The following is a 20298-nucleotide window of genomic DNA, read 5'->3' on the forward strand; positions in this document are numbered from 1 at the left end:
GTATGTTTTACTGAAATTTCTGGTTATTTGAATTATCTTAAGTATGGCTCCCTCTCTGTCTTCAGTCTCTGTCTTCAGTGCTCTACACATAGTGTCAGAGGAGGGTGAGTCCTGCTGCTGCGGGAAATTCCACCACAAGGTCTAATAACAACATGCCAGATTGTCTGTGCTACCAAGAATAGAACAGACAGTGAATGAATGGAACAAACCAGTCTATTCTCTCCATATATATCCAATAAATGATGAATGTGCATGTGAGAGGTTTTTGAAGATAGAAAGATTACGACGCCAACAATAACATGTCAACTTAGCCAACTGAACTGTTAAAACTGGCTTGACCTTGAACAGCAGCACCCCTTCTTAAGCTGCAGCTGGAATGAGAGGAAATTCATTCTCCTTCCCCATTTCCTGTTGTAGTTTAAAAGATAATCTGCATTGGGTGGATTGCATTGCACTGACATCACCCATTTTGATGGGGTTACACTCTGTTCAGCTGATCTGAGCCATGTGCACAGCCAGTCAGATTTAGCTTTACTAAGCTAAATGTTCTATAACTGAGATCAAAAGAATTCCAATCTTCTGAAGTCTTCTGAGGAAACTGAGGATTTTTTTCAACGAAATATCAAGATCAAATCAGTCAGTGCTCGGATTTAATCAACAGCTGATTAATTTATTTGCTTCATGATTTTCTAAAACAGCCATTTTTTAACAGTTTAAATAATCTCCAAACAACCTGCATAGATGAGGAAATTCCTGTGAGCGCTGGCCACACTGCAATAGCATTTATATGAATTACTGAGCAGCAGAAAGATGTGTCATAATGAATTTCGATGGCTTTGCTGTCATTTGTTTGTGATTTCTTTAGAAATGTTATGAAAGCCCCATGCCCCATTTAAAATACAAATCCAGTTAAAACCAAAATGATCCTAGAAAAGAGAGAAAAAGAAAGTTAGACATGTAGAGAAGCCACTCTTACACTCAAAATGTTGCTTAAACGAAACTTACAACCTAATACATACTTCTGTTGGCCCAGGGATGCCTGTTAGCAGGAAATTGCTCAGTGAATATCAGTAAGTCAAGAGCCAACAATAATTAGCGGTAGATTTTAAAACAGGCTTGAAGCCTTATGCTGAGTCAGTCATGAGGCACTTTATAGCAGGGGCGTCTGTGGGCTGATACTTACTGCTGTAGCTCAGATGATGAACGCATGTGTCTGGACTTTACAGCAAATGGGGGTAAAGACAGAAGCAAATGGACACTGAGTGGACATTAAGATATAACTTTAATATAAAGGCAAGCACTTTTTGGCAAAGCAATACTGCTGATGAGGGATCAACTGAGGATGATACCAATTATTATTTGGAACCAATATACATTTACAGTAAAAACACAAATCCTAGAGTAATTTGGAATTTAAACTAAGTGCACTTTACTAAAGCACTGTACTTGAGTACAATTTTGAGGTACTTGTACTTTATTTGATTATTTCCATTTTCTACATTTTGGAGGCAAATATTGTACATTCCACAATATTTTTAGTCCCTGACTAAATATTAAATTTGATAACTTTAGTTACTGCTTACTCTGCAGAACAGTTAGCTTTAAATTAATTTATTATATCTGCAATCACACAGAAGAACAGATGGAAAAATGCTGAACAATGGATCCACTAATCGACCGGGCTGACAAACAGTCTACATCACATCACAGAGAATCAGTCCTACACATAAAATAAATAGCACTGAGGATATTACAGGCTGTCTTTGATCAACTTTTCTCTACTGTCAGCCAGGCTTTAAATGCTGAGTGACAAGGATCCCCTTCCTATGAGATGATTTACTCTAAAAGGTATAAAACACTTTAAAATCTATTTTGAGCCATAAACTTTGAAGAAGGAAGACTAACAAGAACATAAATCTTGAGACACACAGAAAAACAAATATGGAAAAACGACTGTCTCAAGTATTTTTGTGCCTTGAATCTGCATCATAGGAGAAAACTGTTTCCAGACTGACTTCAGAAGCCAGCCTTGTTGGGTTAAATTCAGTTAAACCTCAGCACTGGTACTGTATGTAATTGATTTCATGTATGCACACCCCCATGAATTTTATAATCTGTCTGTCTATATGTTTTATTTAGCATTCACAGATCAAAATCTCCTGACCTCATGCCACCCACCCAGGTCATGTTTCACTCTGTCAGGCAGAGGCTACAGTGTTTTCATTTCCAGCAAGCTCGGTCCAGCGACATGAGTCAACTCATGGTCATCGTCACCTGATCCTGCAATGTATATGAATCACTGATAGATAATATCCCTGAGGAGGATGGGGTGCTGAATGGGGGGTGGGGTCCCCAGATAAGACGTGCTCATGAAGCCCAGAACTTATATACCAGCTGCCACTACAACATTTTGACGCTTTGGCTCTTTTTTCTAGAATAAATCGCCCTGTGAAATACAACGACTCGGGAAAATCTATTGCCGTCGTGGATGTGAATAACATCTAAATGGGTCCGGGGAAGAGAGACCCCTCTCTATGGCTCTGTGCCTTTTATAGCTTAGAGAAACCGTTACTTTTTTTCATGCACGCACGCATACATGCGTGCAGACGTCGTGGGCGCGCATGCTTCCACAGCAGCGTACATTTCTTCTGAATTGCACATCTGATACCCCCAGAAGCTACGCAGAATGTGTAGCAACTGTGCGCAACACATTTTTCTGAATCCGCTTCCGGAGTGCCGACGACACCGATGCCCACAGACTGATCACAGGGCTTTTACCCGAACAGCACTGAATGGTAGCAGCTGAGAGACGGGTGCGGAGCGAGGGTTTCCAAAACCGGAGGATTTCTCACGGTTCACGGACTAGAATGCTCTTCTATATGTATCCCCATAAACGGATGACAGCCTCCAAACAAACCTATACTGAAAACTTTCAGCTCTACATTTGACGCGGGGTGTTATTGAGATTTTTTTTTAAACCAGTTCCAAGAACAGACATCATGCAGGTGCAAACTGTGGGCTAACGTTACTGAAATGACTTGCTCGGCGCTGACGCGATTCATTGTGCCATGCCAACCCCGCATTGTCAGATGCCATTTTACTCTGCGTTATCCCAGCGTCTGGAATTCCAACATACTGGGCCTGTTGTGTAATTAGAAGTTCGTGAGGCAGTAGCGAACAAGCTGGTGCAATGAGGAGCTACGCTGCCCAAGACATTGTGCGCAATTTGTGCTAAAGCTTATGGGTCCTGCGTACTCAAGCTCCCGGCTTCCACTTGGAGAGGTGTGCTGCGGGGCTACAGCGCACTGGCTGTCGGCTTCACATCTGGACCGCCTGGCTACTGTCATCTGCGGCCTGTTCGGATTGTACACTCCCTGAACTTGTATGTTTACGGGGAACTGACAGAGATCGCCTCGGATGGTGTCGTATTAGGGAGAAGTGGTGACTATTTGGCTGGGACTTGACGTTATCGGTGATCCACTGGAACACCGTGGTCCAAAGCTGGACTGGCTGACTACTCATGGAAAAAAACGCTTAACCAGCTATGGATTTTGCGTAGCGAAGTCACGCATTTTTAAAGGCAACGCTACGGTGACATTGCAGTCTTCTCACCACATCGGTTATTTCGTCGTCCGACAAAAAAATAAAAGAGTGAAAGTGGAGTATTGTCCGTCGTACGTATCAACGCAGTGGGATTTCTACGTCTGGTCGGCGTTCCCCCCCACCCTTCCCGCGGTGACGGTTATGGGTCGGAAGCGGTGTGTCGGTGCAGATTGTTCCAAGATGGCGGCCGGGTGCTGCGGGGTGAAGAAGCAGAAACTGTCGGGATCACCCGGGTCGGGGGGTCCCGGCGGGGTGGGGGCGGGAAGCGGGGTGGCAGGAACCGGACATTGTGGCTCGGAGTTGGGGATTGGCTCCTCCGCGACTGTTGCAGCAGCGGCGAACGTGAGCAGAGCCAACGGCCTGGGGGGACCCGGAGGTAACGTTAGCGGCAGCAGTAGTAGTAGTGGTAGCAGCGGCACAAACGCTCTGTCCTCAGCCCCGGCCGGTTACACTTCATCCGGCCTCTCCCCGAATCTCAGCTCGGGACCCGGTTCGGGAAGTGGAGGCAGAAAAATGGTCGTCTCAGCGGAGATGTGCTGCTTCTGTTTTGACGTGCTTTATTGCCATCTGTACGGATACCAACCTCCGAGAACACCCAGGTTTACAAATGATCCCTAGTGAGTATTTTTGTCTTTTGTTGTTTTGCTGCATGCCAAAGCTCATTGATATGTTCTTACAGCTAGTGTGTTTTACGGGACTCTTGATTGGTTTACCTTTGGATTCTGCTTCAGTGTCAAGGGCACAAACTGTCACATAGGTACAACATTTTACTTAGGATGATTTTAACGAGGAAAGCTCGCGATCATGGCTTAATTTGGCCAAGTTTTAATTTGGGCCTAGTCGCAGAGACTGGCTGCACTGGCCTGCAATTGCACTAAACACACATCAACGTTACAATGAATGATTTGATAGGAGGTTAACACGCTAGGCTGCATTTGATTGAATGAAGTATTCACCTTTTGATCTCTCGTTGTTACCCGACAAAAAACAGTTTCCGATATTGTTTGTCCAACTCGAATAACACTGGCTAACGTTAGCTAAGCCTGCTTGCTAGGCGTTAATATTAGCTTGCCACTAACACTTAAGCTAAAAGATAGAGGATTCAACGAGCAAGAAAACATCTTATTTTTTCGGTTTTACAGCAGCGATTTTGCTAGTTAGGACTAACCATTTATTTTACTAGAATAAAATATATCAAAAGTTGACGTTGGCATTCCTAATCTTTTTGAAGTTGCCCTCAGTGAACTCTGGATTGCCACATACTAGGCTTAGCTTTGTTAGCTGTAAGCTACATTAGCTTAGCAACCAGACGCTAATAAGCTTGTAGTAATTAATTTGATGGTAAATGTATTAAAGAAATCTCTGGTGTCACGGTCAGATAGACGGTCAGATTACTCGGTAGTTTAACAGCAGGTTTGGCTTGTGTATACTGCTGAATCAAGTGAAACCAACGCTAAGAGCCGATTTAGCATCAACCAACAAAGAAAATGTGGTTCTTGTTAAGTGCTTAGCAGTCCTAAACATTCCTTATGACCAAATCTACCTAAAGACAGTGTTGGCAGTATTAAAAAAACCGTAGTAAACTAACAGAATCAGTGTTTACACTTTTAAGACATCCACTGAACACGAGATTTTTTGTGTTATGTACAATCTAACCATAGAAGTAATGAATGTATATTTTCTTCCCGTAACCGCAGTCCACTGAAAAACACTTGCCCCTCCTTATAGAAACGTTGTTATGTGGTCGTGTGCGACTTGGGACGTTTTAAATACATTTTGAGGCTATAAAGGGATTGTTTACAATTGCGATCCTAGTTTACTTTTTCACTTTACTTTTACAATATATTGCCCTGAAACGGGTGAAGAAACGGGGAGCCCCCTGTATTGTGTTTTTAACCGTATTTCTATTGTCAGATGACAAATTCAAGATTCAGCAGTTACAAGACCCCTGAGGTAATCATTATCTATTATGGAAAACAATCCTGCATACACAGTTATGTGTATACAGTAAACATATTACCCCCATTCTCTTCTTACTTTGCACATTCAATTGAAATAGATTTTTTTTTTTTTGCATTTAAAGTTGACAGTGTCTTGAATCATAAATCTGTGGAAATGCAGTTAGTGGTGTGTTGATCTTTTAAAAGTAAATTCAACATGGTGTAGTCTTTCAATTATTCATGTGTATTGACAGAATTTCACACTAACATCTCCATCTAGAGTCTATGTCAACAACACCTCAGTAAACTCTAGGCAAAAGGTTTTACACATTCAAATGTGTGAACCAATCAAAGCTCATAGTGATGTAGAAAACACTGAACAATGATTTGACATGTCCCAATCTAGTACACTGTACCATGTCTTTGGTGTGAGGTCAGCTGGTCAAATAAATGCATGCCTTAGGCCTTTTTTTTGTTTTTTTTTTCTTTGTCTCTGTGATTTAATTTTAGACATTCCTGATTCCATCCAGTGTTAATTTGTGCAGAAGTCCACACTTCCTTCTAAGACTATTCTCACAGTGTTTACAAGCCCAGCTTGGCCAGGCAGATTAGTGTTGCTATTGATAAAACACACACACACACACACAACTCATTTTGTATTTGTATGTTAAAATGCCCTCTGAGATGCTTTCTCTTACATTAAATCTTCATTAACTGACATCATCTGTGTAATCGGTGCCTCATTGTAAGAGGGTGTGAGGACTTGTGTGTGTTGTGTTAAAATTTGTCAAATCCCAAGTTACCTGGGCAAAGAGTTTGTTTTTAACCAAAAAATGTGAGACTTATATTTCATATGTAGTCTGAATAAAATTGAGTGTTTGGTGACTTTCTCAGTAATATAATAGTAGCTTTCATATTATCAGTGTTGCTGTGCAGTCATGACAGATGAAAACATCAGCATAGTCTTGCCTTCCCTGAGCAAAGAACTTGACAGTACATGCTGCTATTTGGACTTGTAAATTTCCACTTAGTATTTCCCATTAAGTGTTAATTGTGTAATTTCTTTCACTATAAACATTAGTAAATGTTCATGAAGGGGTCAAACAGTCAGGGACTTTTATGCATTTGGAACTCTCCAAAAAAAATTGTTTTCCGTTTTTAAACTTACTGTACATGGTATTATATTAACATGTGCTATCTGACGTCATAACTGATTTTGAATATGGTTAAACTTCTGTTAGTGAACTAAACCCTATGTCCCTGTTAAAAGGTGAACACAGAGATTGCTCCTAACCACCACATGAAACCAAGGTCTAAACCCAACCTGTCAATCATGACTAGGAATGTTGTGGGCTAATGCTCACCAATGTGAAAACTCCCATGGGTCTGAGAAACTCATACTTATGGTGTGTGGTGTCCTCAGCATGTCCTTCACTTGGGGGCATTGTCAGATTGAATTATTGAAATGCTCAAAACAAATACAACATTTGACTTGGGGACAGTACTCTGTTTCGCCTGTAAACAATGCAGGGCCTGAGCCTCAGATCGTGGGCATGTGATAATCAGAGGTAGTACAATTTAAAAGTTTGAACCAGCGCTTTTTGCAGATGTGTTCATTTGCGCTTTCATTTTTTTCCAGAAAAATAACAGACATAAATTTTGTTGATATTTAATAAAAAAAACAGCAAATCGTTTCCTGCGGTGACTCAATATACGCACAAAGGTAGCTACTTAAGTACTGCCAACACAGCATAAAATATAAAATACTTTTTACATTTTGACTGCAAGAGCACTGCTTGACAACATGAGACGGTAAGCGGTCCTGCAGGTACGTTAGCACAGTCAGCTAATCTAACCAGGTAGCTTTTGTAAACTTGAATTGATCCATACATTGACATAACCACTGTAGTCAGTTGGTGGGATAGTACTATTAACTGTATTATGTGTAATATTATGTTAGATAACTTGCATATGTCTACTGGAAGCTGTTTTATTTTGTAAGTGTAGTAACCTAAAGCAACAACTGAAATGTAAGGTAACCATTTGAAAGTAACTTGTTATGTTTACGCATGTTATCTTCTTAATTGTGCTACCAAATGGTGAATACTAGCATTCTCTTCTTTTCTACACCCACCTTTGCCCCAGTTGATCCCTTGTTTGAGGACAAAACCAGAAGACAGCAATCTGTCCTCATTGGCAGAGAAGGGGAAAATCCAGGGAAGATAAACTGAAGCCAAAGAACAGTTACCATGTGAAGGTTTAAAGGGTTAAAGCTCTGTAAGACATAGACACAGACTTGTAGCTGTGACTGTAATATTTTATTTCTCTCTATTTGTTTTTACTAATTACTGATATGCCATTGAATCATAACCTGAAATTTTAAATTTTAGTCTGGATTTTGTAAAACAGTCATTTAATATGTGAATGAGCTAAAAAATAAAATTTGAGGTTTGGGATATGCCCAAATTGTGTTTGTTAAATTAGACTATAAAAGCCTTTTCACCTTCAAAGTGCAAAGTGTACATCTGACTCAAGACTGTTTTCATGAAACAGAAAAAATACTGTGTATGAACCAGTGTCAGTGTTGAAGTACCAACACTCATTGTGGTATTGAAAATTTCTCTGTTTTATCTCATTTATTACTTTTCTCTTTACACAAATAAAATGTATACATATTCAGTTTGAGAGAGAGATAGAGAAAGAACAAAAGATTTAGACAGCCTTGCTGTAGCAGTATTAGTAAGTAGAGAAAACAAAGGCTCCAAAAAAAAAAAATCCATGAGAGATGGGTAAACACAGCATCATAAATACCAGTCTCTGTAATTGCTGTGAGTGTCGTCGTATGCCATAAGTGTCATGTTGAATTTTGATTTAAGTGGGTAAAATTGGACTGGTGCTCATATTAAGAAGAAAAAAGAAGTCTAGACCACTGCATTGACTTGGCATGTAAGACCAAGACCTTCGATGGGTGGTTGACAATAAATCAGTAAATTTACTGTTGGTTAAGCAGGGCAGAAGTGGTCTTCTGTCAGTGGCTGCTGTGACTGAACAGAGTTCATGCACAGTACTGGCCTGTTCTCAGAAATGTTTTGACAGTGCTCACAACACAATACTCAGTCAGTGTTGTTTTATGGGATAAGCATACTCTGAAGCATAAAAACAGGCTTTTGATGGCAGATCTGCGTTGTTCAGATGACTGGAAAATGTGACTGATAGGCCTTCGGTCAATTCACAGTTTACCAAATCTGTTTAACAACTGTGGCATATTGAAACGGAATTAATTAATGTGCATGTTGCGTGCCTGTTATTGAAGTTCAACTTCTTTTACATAGTCTCTTTTTTTTGTTTTTTAGCCCGCTGTTTGTCACATGGAAAATAGGCAGAGACAAGCGGTTGAGGGGTTGTATAGGTACATTTTCTGCCATGAATCTGCACTCAGGACTCAGGGAGTACACCCTTACCAGGTGAGTGATTCTTGTAGCTGTGAGCTAAAATCTGTTACATCATGATAGTGGATAATAGACTGACACTACTAAATTAAGGTTAACAACCATATTAGAATCAGTAGCCTTAACATGGTTCTAAAAGTTCTAGCTCTAGAACTGATAGTTGGTCTTTGGATGACTGCAAAAACATAATTTCAGTTGTACTTTGTTTTGTTGTTGAAGCTTGCTGTAACAGTGTATGTAGACCCTTTAATCACAGGTCTTGGGGCCGTAGTAACAAAAAGTTAACAATATCCTTAATTTTCATGGAAGTTCATTATAAAAAAAAAACAGTGATGACAAACAGTGCTTATCCTGTGCTGCCAGTTACTGGTTAACATTCAAGGACTGATGTAGAAAAAATCTTGCTGACAACAGGCAATGACACAAATTAAATGTATAAGTAACTTTAATATAACTGAAATCTGTGGATTGTGCTATGCCTGTTTCATGTGACCCAGTATACAACAAGTTTAAGAAATGAGAGCATGAGGGCAGGTCTGTGCATAGAACTGAAACTATATTATTTTGTCACTTCATAGGGGCATCCTTTAAAAAAATCGATGTAAGGAGAGTAAACAAGGCCCTATGTAAATACCTAGGGTATAATTTCTTCATTAGCACTACTTGACCTGAGGGCAGACATGGCTGGTCTGACATGTAAACACACACACACGGCTGTGTACAGATACACAGATTACAAACAGCTCTGAGCTGTTGTGAGAAACCACGATCAGAGTCCATGCTGTCACCATACTGGCCTCTGTATGTCCAGAGGTCATCTTCATTAGAGAAAAGGTCGTGTTGATCTTTCGTCACGTATTTGGAGTTAACAAAGATGTTATCTGAGTGCATTGCAATCAGATTGTACACACAGTAATCAACTGTTGGTGCCTTGATACTTGAGTGTGATACTTGAGTCTGCATCACCTCTTGGAATAGAATTGTCTGTGTGCTTCTATGTCTGCAGTGCCCTTAAAGACAGCCGCTTCCCCCCTATGACAAGGGATGAGCTGCCTCGCCTCTTCTGCTCAGTGTCTCTTCTCACCAACTTTGAAGACGTCGGTGATTACCTTGACTGGGAGGTAACAACGACAACACACAAACAACGAATGCAAAACATTGCATTTGCACGGAGAGATGTTTTATTCAAAATGAAATAAATAAATATGGCTATGGCGTAAATCCAGTAAGTAAGTAGATACATTTATTTATTTCAAAATGATGTTTTTCAGAAGACTACATTTAATTATTTCACAGGACTTTTCATAATGCCACATTTATTTCCATTTTATAATATGCAAATGAGTTCAGCAAAATGTGTTTCTGAAGACACTGGAGGCGTGAAATAAATCGTGCATTTGGGAATATACCTTCGGTTTAGATTGACGTCACATAATGCATTTTTGGTATAATAAATAAATAAATGCATTTATTTGTTTATTAGATTTATTTCCTAGCCATATTTATGTATTTCATTTTGAATAAAATGGCTCCCCATGCATTTGACCTTGTGAAAACATTCATTTGACTGTGCTGATTAGAGTTGTTTTTATGGGGTTAAAATGCATGGTTTCTTTATCATGCCTGAATTCTAGGTGGGTGTTCACGGTATTAGGATAGAGTTTTTCAATGAAAAAGGATCAAAGCGCACCGCCACCTACCTACCAGAGGTTGCAAAGGAGCAAGGTAAGGTCTCTTTGTGCGTCTAACAGTGAAGCCTCAACTGATTTTTCTAATGACAGTGTAATGTTTCGCCAGATTTGGATTTTTAGGAATGTGTAAGAAGGTTTAACTCTTATTTTATCAAGGTTGGGACCACATTCAAACCATAGATTCCTTACTACGAAAGGGAGGTTACAAAGCTCCCATCACAAATGACTTCAGGAAGACCATTAAGTTAACCAGGTAAGAACAGACTTGTATTAAACCACCTACAAACATCATGACTTATCAGTAGGGCACCGATGCACTCTTGATATTAAAGTTCTGCCATCCAAGCATAATTGGTAGAACTGAACCACATAATGCTAACATGAAATTTAAAAGGACAAATGTATGATAACATATGGGACTTAAGACAGTGGTGCCATCCTCTGTAATGCAGTATATCCTGTGCCACTCGAGTTGCTTAGAGGGTCTTGAGGAGCACCACTGCATATGTGAACAATTACAGTGAAGACTGTTGTGGTTCCATTGGGAGCTGTGCGAAATCTGATAAATGTCGGAAGACTACAAGTTTGAAACAGGAAAAGAAAACATGGCTACATTAGCCACTTAAAGCATATGTCATTCTAATCTCCAAATGAATTGCTGGCATTCAAGGTGCATTGTAGTTAATACAAGAGCCAGATTTTAATAAAGAAGAACTCATGGAATAAACAAGGCAGTATCTGGTTTTGCTGTATCAAATGTCATGCCTTTTTTTTTAACTAACCACTGTGAATTGTGCTGCTTCAAAGTATTTCTTGTTTTGAGTCTGCCTAAGTCTTGCATAGACTCATCTGTGTCAAACAGATTGTACAGACTCATGGTAGGGACAGCATTGGGTCTCGTTGCAGACTGTGGCTGATCATAGCTTTCCTAATGTGACACCAGGGGCAGGTACCGGTAGTCCTTACCGTCTCTTCTTATTCCCAGGTACCGTAGCGAGAAGATGACAATGGGTTATGCAGAGTACATCGCCCACCGCCAGCACCATCACTACCAGAATGGCATTGGGCACCCTCTACCACCCTACAACCATTATTCCTGACAGCGAGCCGCATGACCAATCATTGGACCTCTCCGCGGACCTTTTTCCAGGAGAGCCCGCCCCCTCCTGGTCTAGCTATTTCTACTACTGTACCATTTTATGATGATAGTTTCCGTTGCCATGCTGGCCGTCTCCCAGACGTTGACATGGCAACGGGTGGCAACGAAGCATCATTTGATTATGGCAAGAAATCCACGTTTCTTTTTCTTTGCCTGTGGTTAAGTTTTTGCAGCACATGTATACCTATATCTATAACCCCCCTCATTCATATTTTTGAAAATTAAACAAATACTAGATTTTATTAATCTTGTGTATTTTCAGCAAACCTAATCAGGTGTTTGATTCTGTGGATGGAAGGAAGTCTCTTATGGTGGATTAGTCTTGCGCTTATATTGTTTAGGCTTTGCTACGATTTTACATTTACGAAGATAATTCCTTTTTTTCTCTCCTTTCTTTTATCTTACTATCCAAACATGTATACCATGTAGCAAGGCAACTGCAGTTCTCAAAGGCTGTGTCGTCTCTATTCTGAGTCCTCTCAAAAAAAAAGGATTGACTGTTGAGGTTGTTTTAGCCTTGTAAACTTATTGTAGTGTTGTAGTTGGAACTATATATTGGGATCTGTATACTCCAAAGCATAGATAGTAGGATTGCGATGCCCTATATTCAGCCTTTGCTGGTAGTGTTTATTGTTTGAGCTCACAATCGTGTGTGTATTTCTGTGTGTGGATATAGATATTGGTCTGCCACAAAATGAAAAGCGGTAGAGTAAATTAGAAATTGGATTTTACCTAAAGATTCCCTACAGAGATTTTTGGAAACCTCTTCCTGAATATTTGTAGTGTTTTGTGGTGGAAACTGTAAACCTTGAACTGCGTTTGTTTGGCTAGAGCTTACAGATATGTTCCCTCTTTTTTGTTCATTTTTGTTCAACTCTAAAGTAATTGTGGAGGAAGCCATTTTGTCTGAGGATAATCACGCCTGCGCAAGTTAATTATCTATGTAAAATGGGCCACAAGTGGGTCTGATCTCCCCCCGCATTGGAGAGGAGGGAGCAGGTGTATCTACAGGTCGCTAGAAGAAAAAAATATATGTGCATAAACAGTGCTTTCATTTAAATTTACTCTATTGGTTTCTGAGTTTACTGGCAGGGAGTCACTTGACAGGGACATGCTATAACTACTTAAAGCCATATTCTCTTTTTATTCCACACGTTGTAAGAGTCGTCTGATGTTTGGCTTGAAGTGTTTGCATTCGTGCCCTTAACTGGTAACCTCTAATATATTGGATTTTCAGCCTCTGAATGCAAACTTCCACCAGCCAGCCTCAAGCAAGGCTGCATCACTGAACACTAGTCAAAACCGGCAGTTTCACTTTTCCAGATGTCCTGTATTCTTCCTGTGTCGTCGTGGAATCATTGTCTTGCCTTTTCAGATTATAGCTAACCACTGTCATCCACATGATGTATTAAAACTGTCATTTTGAATGAAGTCACTTGATGCACAAAGGAAGTGATCTAATTAACATGTTTGTGTCATTTAGAAGTGCATGTAATTGTACTTGTCAGGGTCTCAAGCAGCTGCAGTAATGCAGCTAGTAGATTTAGTTGTTGGAACCACACTACCGCCATTCTCTGATCTGCTTTTCGGTGAGATCCCGCTGATCTGTGTGTCCACGGCGCAGGAACAGTTTAGATTTGTGCTCTGTTTTGTCAGCTGTTTGGCAGTAGGTTAGAGCAAACACGGTCAAATTGGTTAGAGCAGAATCTCTGCATGGGGCCAAGCGGCTTGCAGTTAAGGTCTACAAGTAAAAAGCCAGGGCTTTGTAAGGACTTAAGAAGCCATTTCCCATCCAAATATTACTTGTAGTGTGCCACATCCACACACACTAGGCTAGTTAGGATTTACTTTCAAGAATGTTTGAGTCATTGAGGATCGTCGTCATGTTGATCCGTTTGCTTTGGGTTCGGTTTTAGTTTTGCGAACTGGAATTTTTGAGAGGTTCTTGTTACTTGACCAACATCTTTCTTCGTAACAGCCTTTACTAACTGACAGGTTATTTTTCTTTATGCAAAATGTCAAGGGCTTTTGGCACTCCATCCACAGTAACCCGAAATGACCCAGATTTAAGTTGTGTTGCCTTAAGTGAATGATTTAATAAATAATGGACCAGTAGATGATGCTCTGATGGTTCCTCCATCCCATGGTTGGCTCTTTCCCAGTTCCATCTTGACACCACAATGTAGGAAAGGGCCTCAAATGAATTTTTGCCTCACTTGAATGCTATTCCTAATACTTTGACATATGGAGGCTCCTGTATGCCTGCAATCTCTTGTTTGTTCACTTCTTAGCCAGCTGCTGGTCCTCAATTCTTTCATTTTTTTTAAGCCCCCCACACACTCTTACAAATAATGTTGGGCACTGTGGTGTGGGTTACTGTAAGCGTTTAAACCATGGGAAGACACTTTCATGCCTCTAGTAAAATGTATGCATTTATGACATATACACTACATCCCAAGTTTCAAAGAGGAACAATCAGGCATTCATTTCCTGGTCTATTTAATACAGCACAACCTGAATTTTTCTGCTGCAAAACCAAATTGACCATGCTCTTTTACATATATGTCTTTGTATACACATGCAATGCATTTTGTTGCATGTATGTATGAGTATGAGACCTATGGTTTTATCCATGATATGCTTGATCTATGGCTTAGACACTCTTATTAACCATTAAGAGATTTAAAAGACAAATATGGTGCTATCGGACCTCATATTGGGGTGGTCACAGCTCGTGACTGGTCATGCGGACTCATTGATCATATCATACTTAAAGATGCTATATGTAAGATTTGCTCTTTAGTAAATTGCTGTTAAGTGAGTTATGACGGCACATTTTAATTCTGAAGGATGTGATTGTCACCAATACAAACAGTAGCCCCATGCATCTGTGCTTTCATTGAGTCCAGTGTGGGTGATTTTGGGATCAATTCCCTATGGGAAAAACAGACAGATATTCTTACACATATAATAAAGAAGGAAAAATCATATGGGGCTATTGAATGTACTGTTAATGGTCGTTATTCCAATTTAACAGCGATATATTAAGAGAAAATCCTACATGTGTTACCTTTACTATCCTTGATATATGCAGATCTGTTCAACAGGTGTTTTTTTCCTACCAGTGCAAATCAACACCCCTGCAGGTTTGAAAGGACAAGAAGTCACACGTAGCCTCCGTTCCCTTGATTACTTCCCACACTGTGGCCCGACCTCATGGCCTCGTTTGTCAAGGTGTGTGTGTCGTTCTGTAGATGGTGGCAGTAGTTGTGGTCGTTGCCTCTCCTGGAAGATCGGATGCTGCTTTCTCTGAGCACATCCTCCGTTTTTCCTTCAGCTGCTGAATCGCTTGACCTCTGAAAAAGGCAAAGTTTAAGTTGTTCACTAGTGAAAATGTCCCGTTGTTGAGGCTCATGCAGCCTCTCAAGCTATGTTAAAGGTAAACATCTCCTATACCGGGACGCAGAGTTAATGTTTTACGTAGATCATGCAGAAAATAGTCCTGCTTCTGTACTTATAAACCTTTTAAAGCATTGATACCTCACGGGATATTATGGAACGACATTTGTAGTTTGTTGTAGCAGATTGTATTTTGGTTCCATACCAGGGTTAGAGTTCAGCCTCAGCATTCCTTGTGTGGTCATTCTCATATTTCGTGGAATGCTCAAGCTCATATTACCTTCGTATGTTTGACTGAACCAAAGATGCCAGCGGCCATGCCCAAATGCTGCTCTTCTGGCCTGGCTTCCTGTCCTTCCAAAAGACACCCCTGCAAATGACAAAATGTTGTTTATGTCTTTTTTTTTGTGCGATTTCTCAATTGTCTTGACTATTAAGCAACCCAGTTTTTCAATGAATTTTCATTGAGTCTGTCTCTGAAGCCGTACATGGCATCAAGGATGGTTAAAAATGGTTGCAAATTGTTGTTACTTGTTTTGTTTATTATTATTATTATTATTATTATTATTATTGTTAGTATTACTATAATTTACAAAAATGAAAATCCCATGGTGTGCCTCCTAGCTTTATGGGTTTATAAATGTTTTTTTTCCCTAAAGACCAGCAGTTATACTTTGTATAAAAGATGGATTTTTCCTTATTTTTTATGCCATTAAAGAAGAAAAAAGCCTGTTTTCTTTACTCTGGACCCAGTAGCTGCACTGGTATACAATCGCACTGATAGATGAATTAAAAAAAAAAGAATAAATGAATCAATAATAATAATGATAATGACAAATGAAATAAGAACTACAATAAACTTGTGTTTGAAACTTTTATTAAGAAAACATTTAAAAAAGAAAATAAAAAAAGAAAATGACTGTTTTTGTACATCAAAATAAATTCTTTTCAAAAGAATATTTTGGATCTAGTTTCAAAATTATTTTAGTGGTTTTCTATGTTCTGAATTTTTGAGACACTGACTTCTAAGATGTGTCACTGTACAAAATGACTTTTCTGTTGCAGTGGCCTGATGGGCTGGGAGGGTTGCCTGGTGTAACTCCTCATACCAACTTTTATTTCATTTCCATTAAATTTTTGGATATTTTTTTTTTCTCTGCTTTAGTAACTTGAAAAATGTTGATGGAATAATATGAACTGGGAACTTCAAATCCATCCCCTGTAGAGCTAGACCCTTCCTCCTTTCCTATTGAATTGCTGTTAGTGTGACGCGACTTGAAATGGGCATTTATCACGATAGTATGACTCGAAAAGAAAAAAAAAATTAAACACAAAATAAACACAAAAAAAGCAAACAAAAGAAAAAAAGAAATTAGAAAAAAAATGCAAAAGAAAAGTGTGGGGAGGGTTGAAAGAATATATATAGAAGGGTTATCTGAGTATGTAAGCAATGGCTGTGAAGATGTAGTTTTAAACATTGTTATTACCTTTTAAAATCATTTATTCAATAAAAAATACAAAATCAACTGAAAAGAGAACGTGTCATTCTATTTTCTTTCAGTGCATACATTTTACATTGAAGATATTATTTGTATTGAAAAAAAAAGTTAAGTTTGTCATTAGTGGGCCATATATAAGCGCTTTGACACTAAATCAATATGTTTGATCAATTAGAGTCTATGGATTATGTGTTTTGGTCAGTTACAGTTCATTTCCCTCATGAACACTGGTATTCTTTTTGCAACTTTTTGTAGCCTTGTTGAGCCTGATGCATGCTGAATATCAGTTGTACTGTGGCCTCAAACAGAACAGGACAGTACTTGATTTGACTTGATTAATGGAAACAGTTTGACCTGCTTTTTGAATGCCGACTTGCTATGAGCCATTTTAATTGGAACTATTTCCTACTGAAGAAACTCATTCCTTCAGTGTTTGGTTGGTGGTAGACAAAGTGGTAACAAATTTAACCTGGGTTATGAATAAACAACAAACCATATGCACATCTAGATACCAATAAGAGTTTTGATAAAGTCTGTCAACTGACCCTTTAACAAAGCCGTCCCAGTCCTGCTGGCACGACAATCTGATATTGTGCATTGATCTACAAGTGCCTTTTTATTACATAAAGGCACTCAGACACTTTTATGCTGTTTGGACCAGCAGCAGAACATGCAGGGCACATGCTGTGGCTGTGTGCTAAATGGGGATTTTGTGGCTCCAGTAAGTATTAGAGATGGCATTAAGAGCTCAGCTCCAGTTCAAGAATAAAACATCATTTCATAAACCTGTGGCATAAATTAAACAAGGGTGCTCTTAGCTCATGAAAAAAAATCAGCTCTTCATGGGACAGCAGTAATATAATGTTATTTTGCATTATTTTTCATGGCACCTGGGCGGATTCCATCTGCTCATGAAGATAATGTGATTTGACTGAAAGTCCATAACAGCTACTCAGTGGAGACTGAGGTGAAACGGTATCTAAAAATCTAATATTTGAAATCTAATATTTTTGAGTAGTGTTTGTCAATGGGAATATTTCTTTAAAAGTGATGTCACACTGTACCAATGTAGTACTAAGCTATGTCACTGCTGATGATCACAGGTACGGTACAACAGACCACACTTCTGACCCCAGAATGATGATACTCTGCCAGACATATTGCTCACTGTCATTGACTGTAAGAGTTTAAGTTAGGTTGTATATGTCAATGCTCACTATTCAGCCTTGTAAACTTATTAAAGGTAGTATTTACTGCAGGGCAATTTTACACTATTACAACATCTAATTTTGCTGTTTTTCTGTATACTCTGTATGCTATAGCCATGCACGTGACAGTTATCTGTTTGTCTACCACATTGGTCCAGAAATATCTGAAATATCTCAACAAATAAAGGATGGATTGTATTGTAAAAACTTTGGTCATCCTCATAACTTCTCATGTAGCACCAACATCAAGTCAAATTCTGTCAGGTATTCTTTTTTATGACCAAATATCTACAAAAGTAACATTCTCATCAGCCTCAGCAAACAATCAAGCAAACTTCCTCCAAGTGAATCTAAGATGCTAAACATAAGCATGATAACGTGGTCATTGTGAGCATGTCACACCACATAGAAGGCAAGTCTTTTTATTTGAAATATTATTTTAAACACTGATGTCAAAGCAAATGTTAAATTTGATTTGTTGTTTCAGTACTGAATAGACCACTGTGCAGATTTTTAGTAATAACTGGTAATAAAAATGGGTACAAGCCAGTAGCTGATTGTGAACCTCGTTGTAAAACGCGTTTGGAATGTAATGTGTTTAATTCACATGTAGAGTAAACCTTTGATTTTGTTTTTCAAATAGTGTCTTTTGGATGATCACTGTTTCTCCTTACCCTGAAAATTTGGCCACACATACTGTAGCTTGCATGGAGCTGAAAGCTCATCTGCTTGGCCTGCCTTCCTGCCAGCTCCTCCACTGCTCAGCACCAAGTGAGAGAAGTCTGGGCAGGTGTATCTGAAAATACTTCACTGCTCGTTACCTGATATTCAGGGCTAAGCGATCGGAGACAGTTGAATGGTTCAATTTCTTGGATGTGTGTAACCACAGATGCGGGCCTGGGATCAGATTCAAGCCACTCTTTGCTTTCACTCCTGAGTCTGTTTCTGGGTTTCCATTTATCTGAGTAAATGATACTGATGAGTTAATGGATTTAAAACTGGTGTTCGAAAGCATTTTCATTCATGTTATTTCACCAGGGATTTATGTTGTCTTAAGTGCCATTTGTCTTACAAAATGTGTCAACCTTACTGACCTTATTGCCAGCTGTCATCCTCTACTCTGAAATAACAATAGAACCCCAAATTTATTTGATCTAAGTGACACTGCCATCATACCTAAGATTTGCTGTAGTGACTGTGCTGCATGTTTCTGCATCTACAACCACTTGAAGAGAAGAGCAGCATATTTCTCTTAGGTCGGCCATCTTGAGGCCTCCTTGCAGCCCACTGTGGTGGTATTCGATCGACCTCCTCCCTTACTGTCTGTAATGATTAAGTGCTAGAGGCCTGTGAAAACTCTCTGCAGCTCACTTCAGTCGATACACTGCACTTAGAGCTTTTTAGCCCATCTAGCCTTTCAGAGAACAGTGACCCCAAACATTCAGTGCAAAAGTTTGATTTTTTTATGAGTCAGGCAGAAACTTGGCATCAGTGAAGATTTGTGGTGAGACGGGCTGTTATTTAAGGAATAGCCTGACATTGCGGGAAATTATTTGCTTTCTTGCTGAGAGTTAGATAAGGAGATAACACCACTGTCACATCTGTCTGTTGAATATGAAACCGGAGAGAGCAGCTTGTTCGCTTAGCTTAACATAAAGACTGGGAGCAGCAATCTCGGCTCTGACCAAAGCTAACAAAATACATCTCCTAGCACGTCTAAAGCTCACTGATTAACGTGTAACTCATTTGTTCAGTACTGTAAAAAAACAAAAACAAACAAAAAAAATAAAGCCAAGAGCTAAAACTCACTGCAACCCAACATTCCTATTAACCCTTCAAGACAACAAAAAATTGTTTTTACACTTTTTATAGAGCTTTACAGGTGCTGGTAAGCAGATTTTGTTATCTTAAAAGGAATGTGGCTTTAGCCTATAGGCTACTAGTATTAACTTTAAATGTGATATTAAAATATTAAAATGTTTATATCATGTTAATAATACAAATATGGCAATACTCTGTGAATAATCCAGGGCCTCTTAAATGATTTCCGTTTCTGTGTGTAGACTGGCAATCATTCATCTCATGTAACTCTTGGCATAAACAACAAGACCAACAACAACAACAAAAAAAAAACAAGTAAGTGTATTTCCCAAAATGTCAAAATATTCAGTCACTTCAGTCAGGCCAGTAGTGACATTTGGGTACTGTCCACTGTACTAACAGAGACACAGCAGTTATATTCCTTGGCAATTTAAAATACACAGTAATATATTTAAGCTGCATAACATTTTAAATCCCAACACAGCCTATTTTCAAAACATGGTTAGAAAAAAAAAACACACCAAATATA

The 20298-nt window shown here is 39.2% G+C and overlaps 1 protein-coding gene across 2 annotated transcripts; it reads left to right on the forward strand.

Annotated features, from left to right (window-relative positions):
- Positions 1 to 2605: 2605 nt before the first annotated feature.
- On the forward strand, positions 2606 to 16774 carry ammecr1 (AMMECR nuclear protein 1). 2 transcript variants are annotated; one of them, XM_046409760.1, is made up of 6 exons: positions 2628 to 4220; positions 8897 to 9007; positions 9999 to 10113; positions 10627 to 10717; positions 10840 to 10936; positions 11669 to 16774. In XM_046409760.1, the coding sequence occupies exons 1-6, from the start codon at positions 3745 to 3747 to the stop codon at positions 11781 to 11783; spliced, it is 1005 nt and encodes a 334-aa protein (XP_046265716.1). In that variant the 5' UTR covers positions 2628 to 3744; the 3' UTR covers positions 11784 to 16774. The 2 variants fall into 2 exon arrangements, with proteins under 2 accessions (XP_046265717.1, XP_046265716.1); XM_046409761.1 differs by lacking the exon at positions 8897 to 9007 and having other exon boundaries at positions 2606 to 4220.
- The last annotated feature ends 3524 nt before the right edge of the window (positions 16775 to 20298 follow it).

This window comes from Scatophagus argus, chromosome 14, assembly GCF_020382885.2.
Source record: "Scatophagus argus isolate fScaArg1 chromosome 14, fScaArg1.pri, whole genome shotgun sequence".
Lineage (NCBI taxonomy): Eukaryota > Metazoa > Chordata > Actinopteri > Scatophagidae > Scatophagus > Scatophagus argus.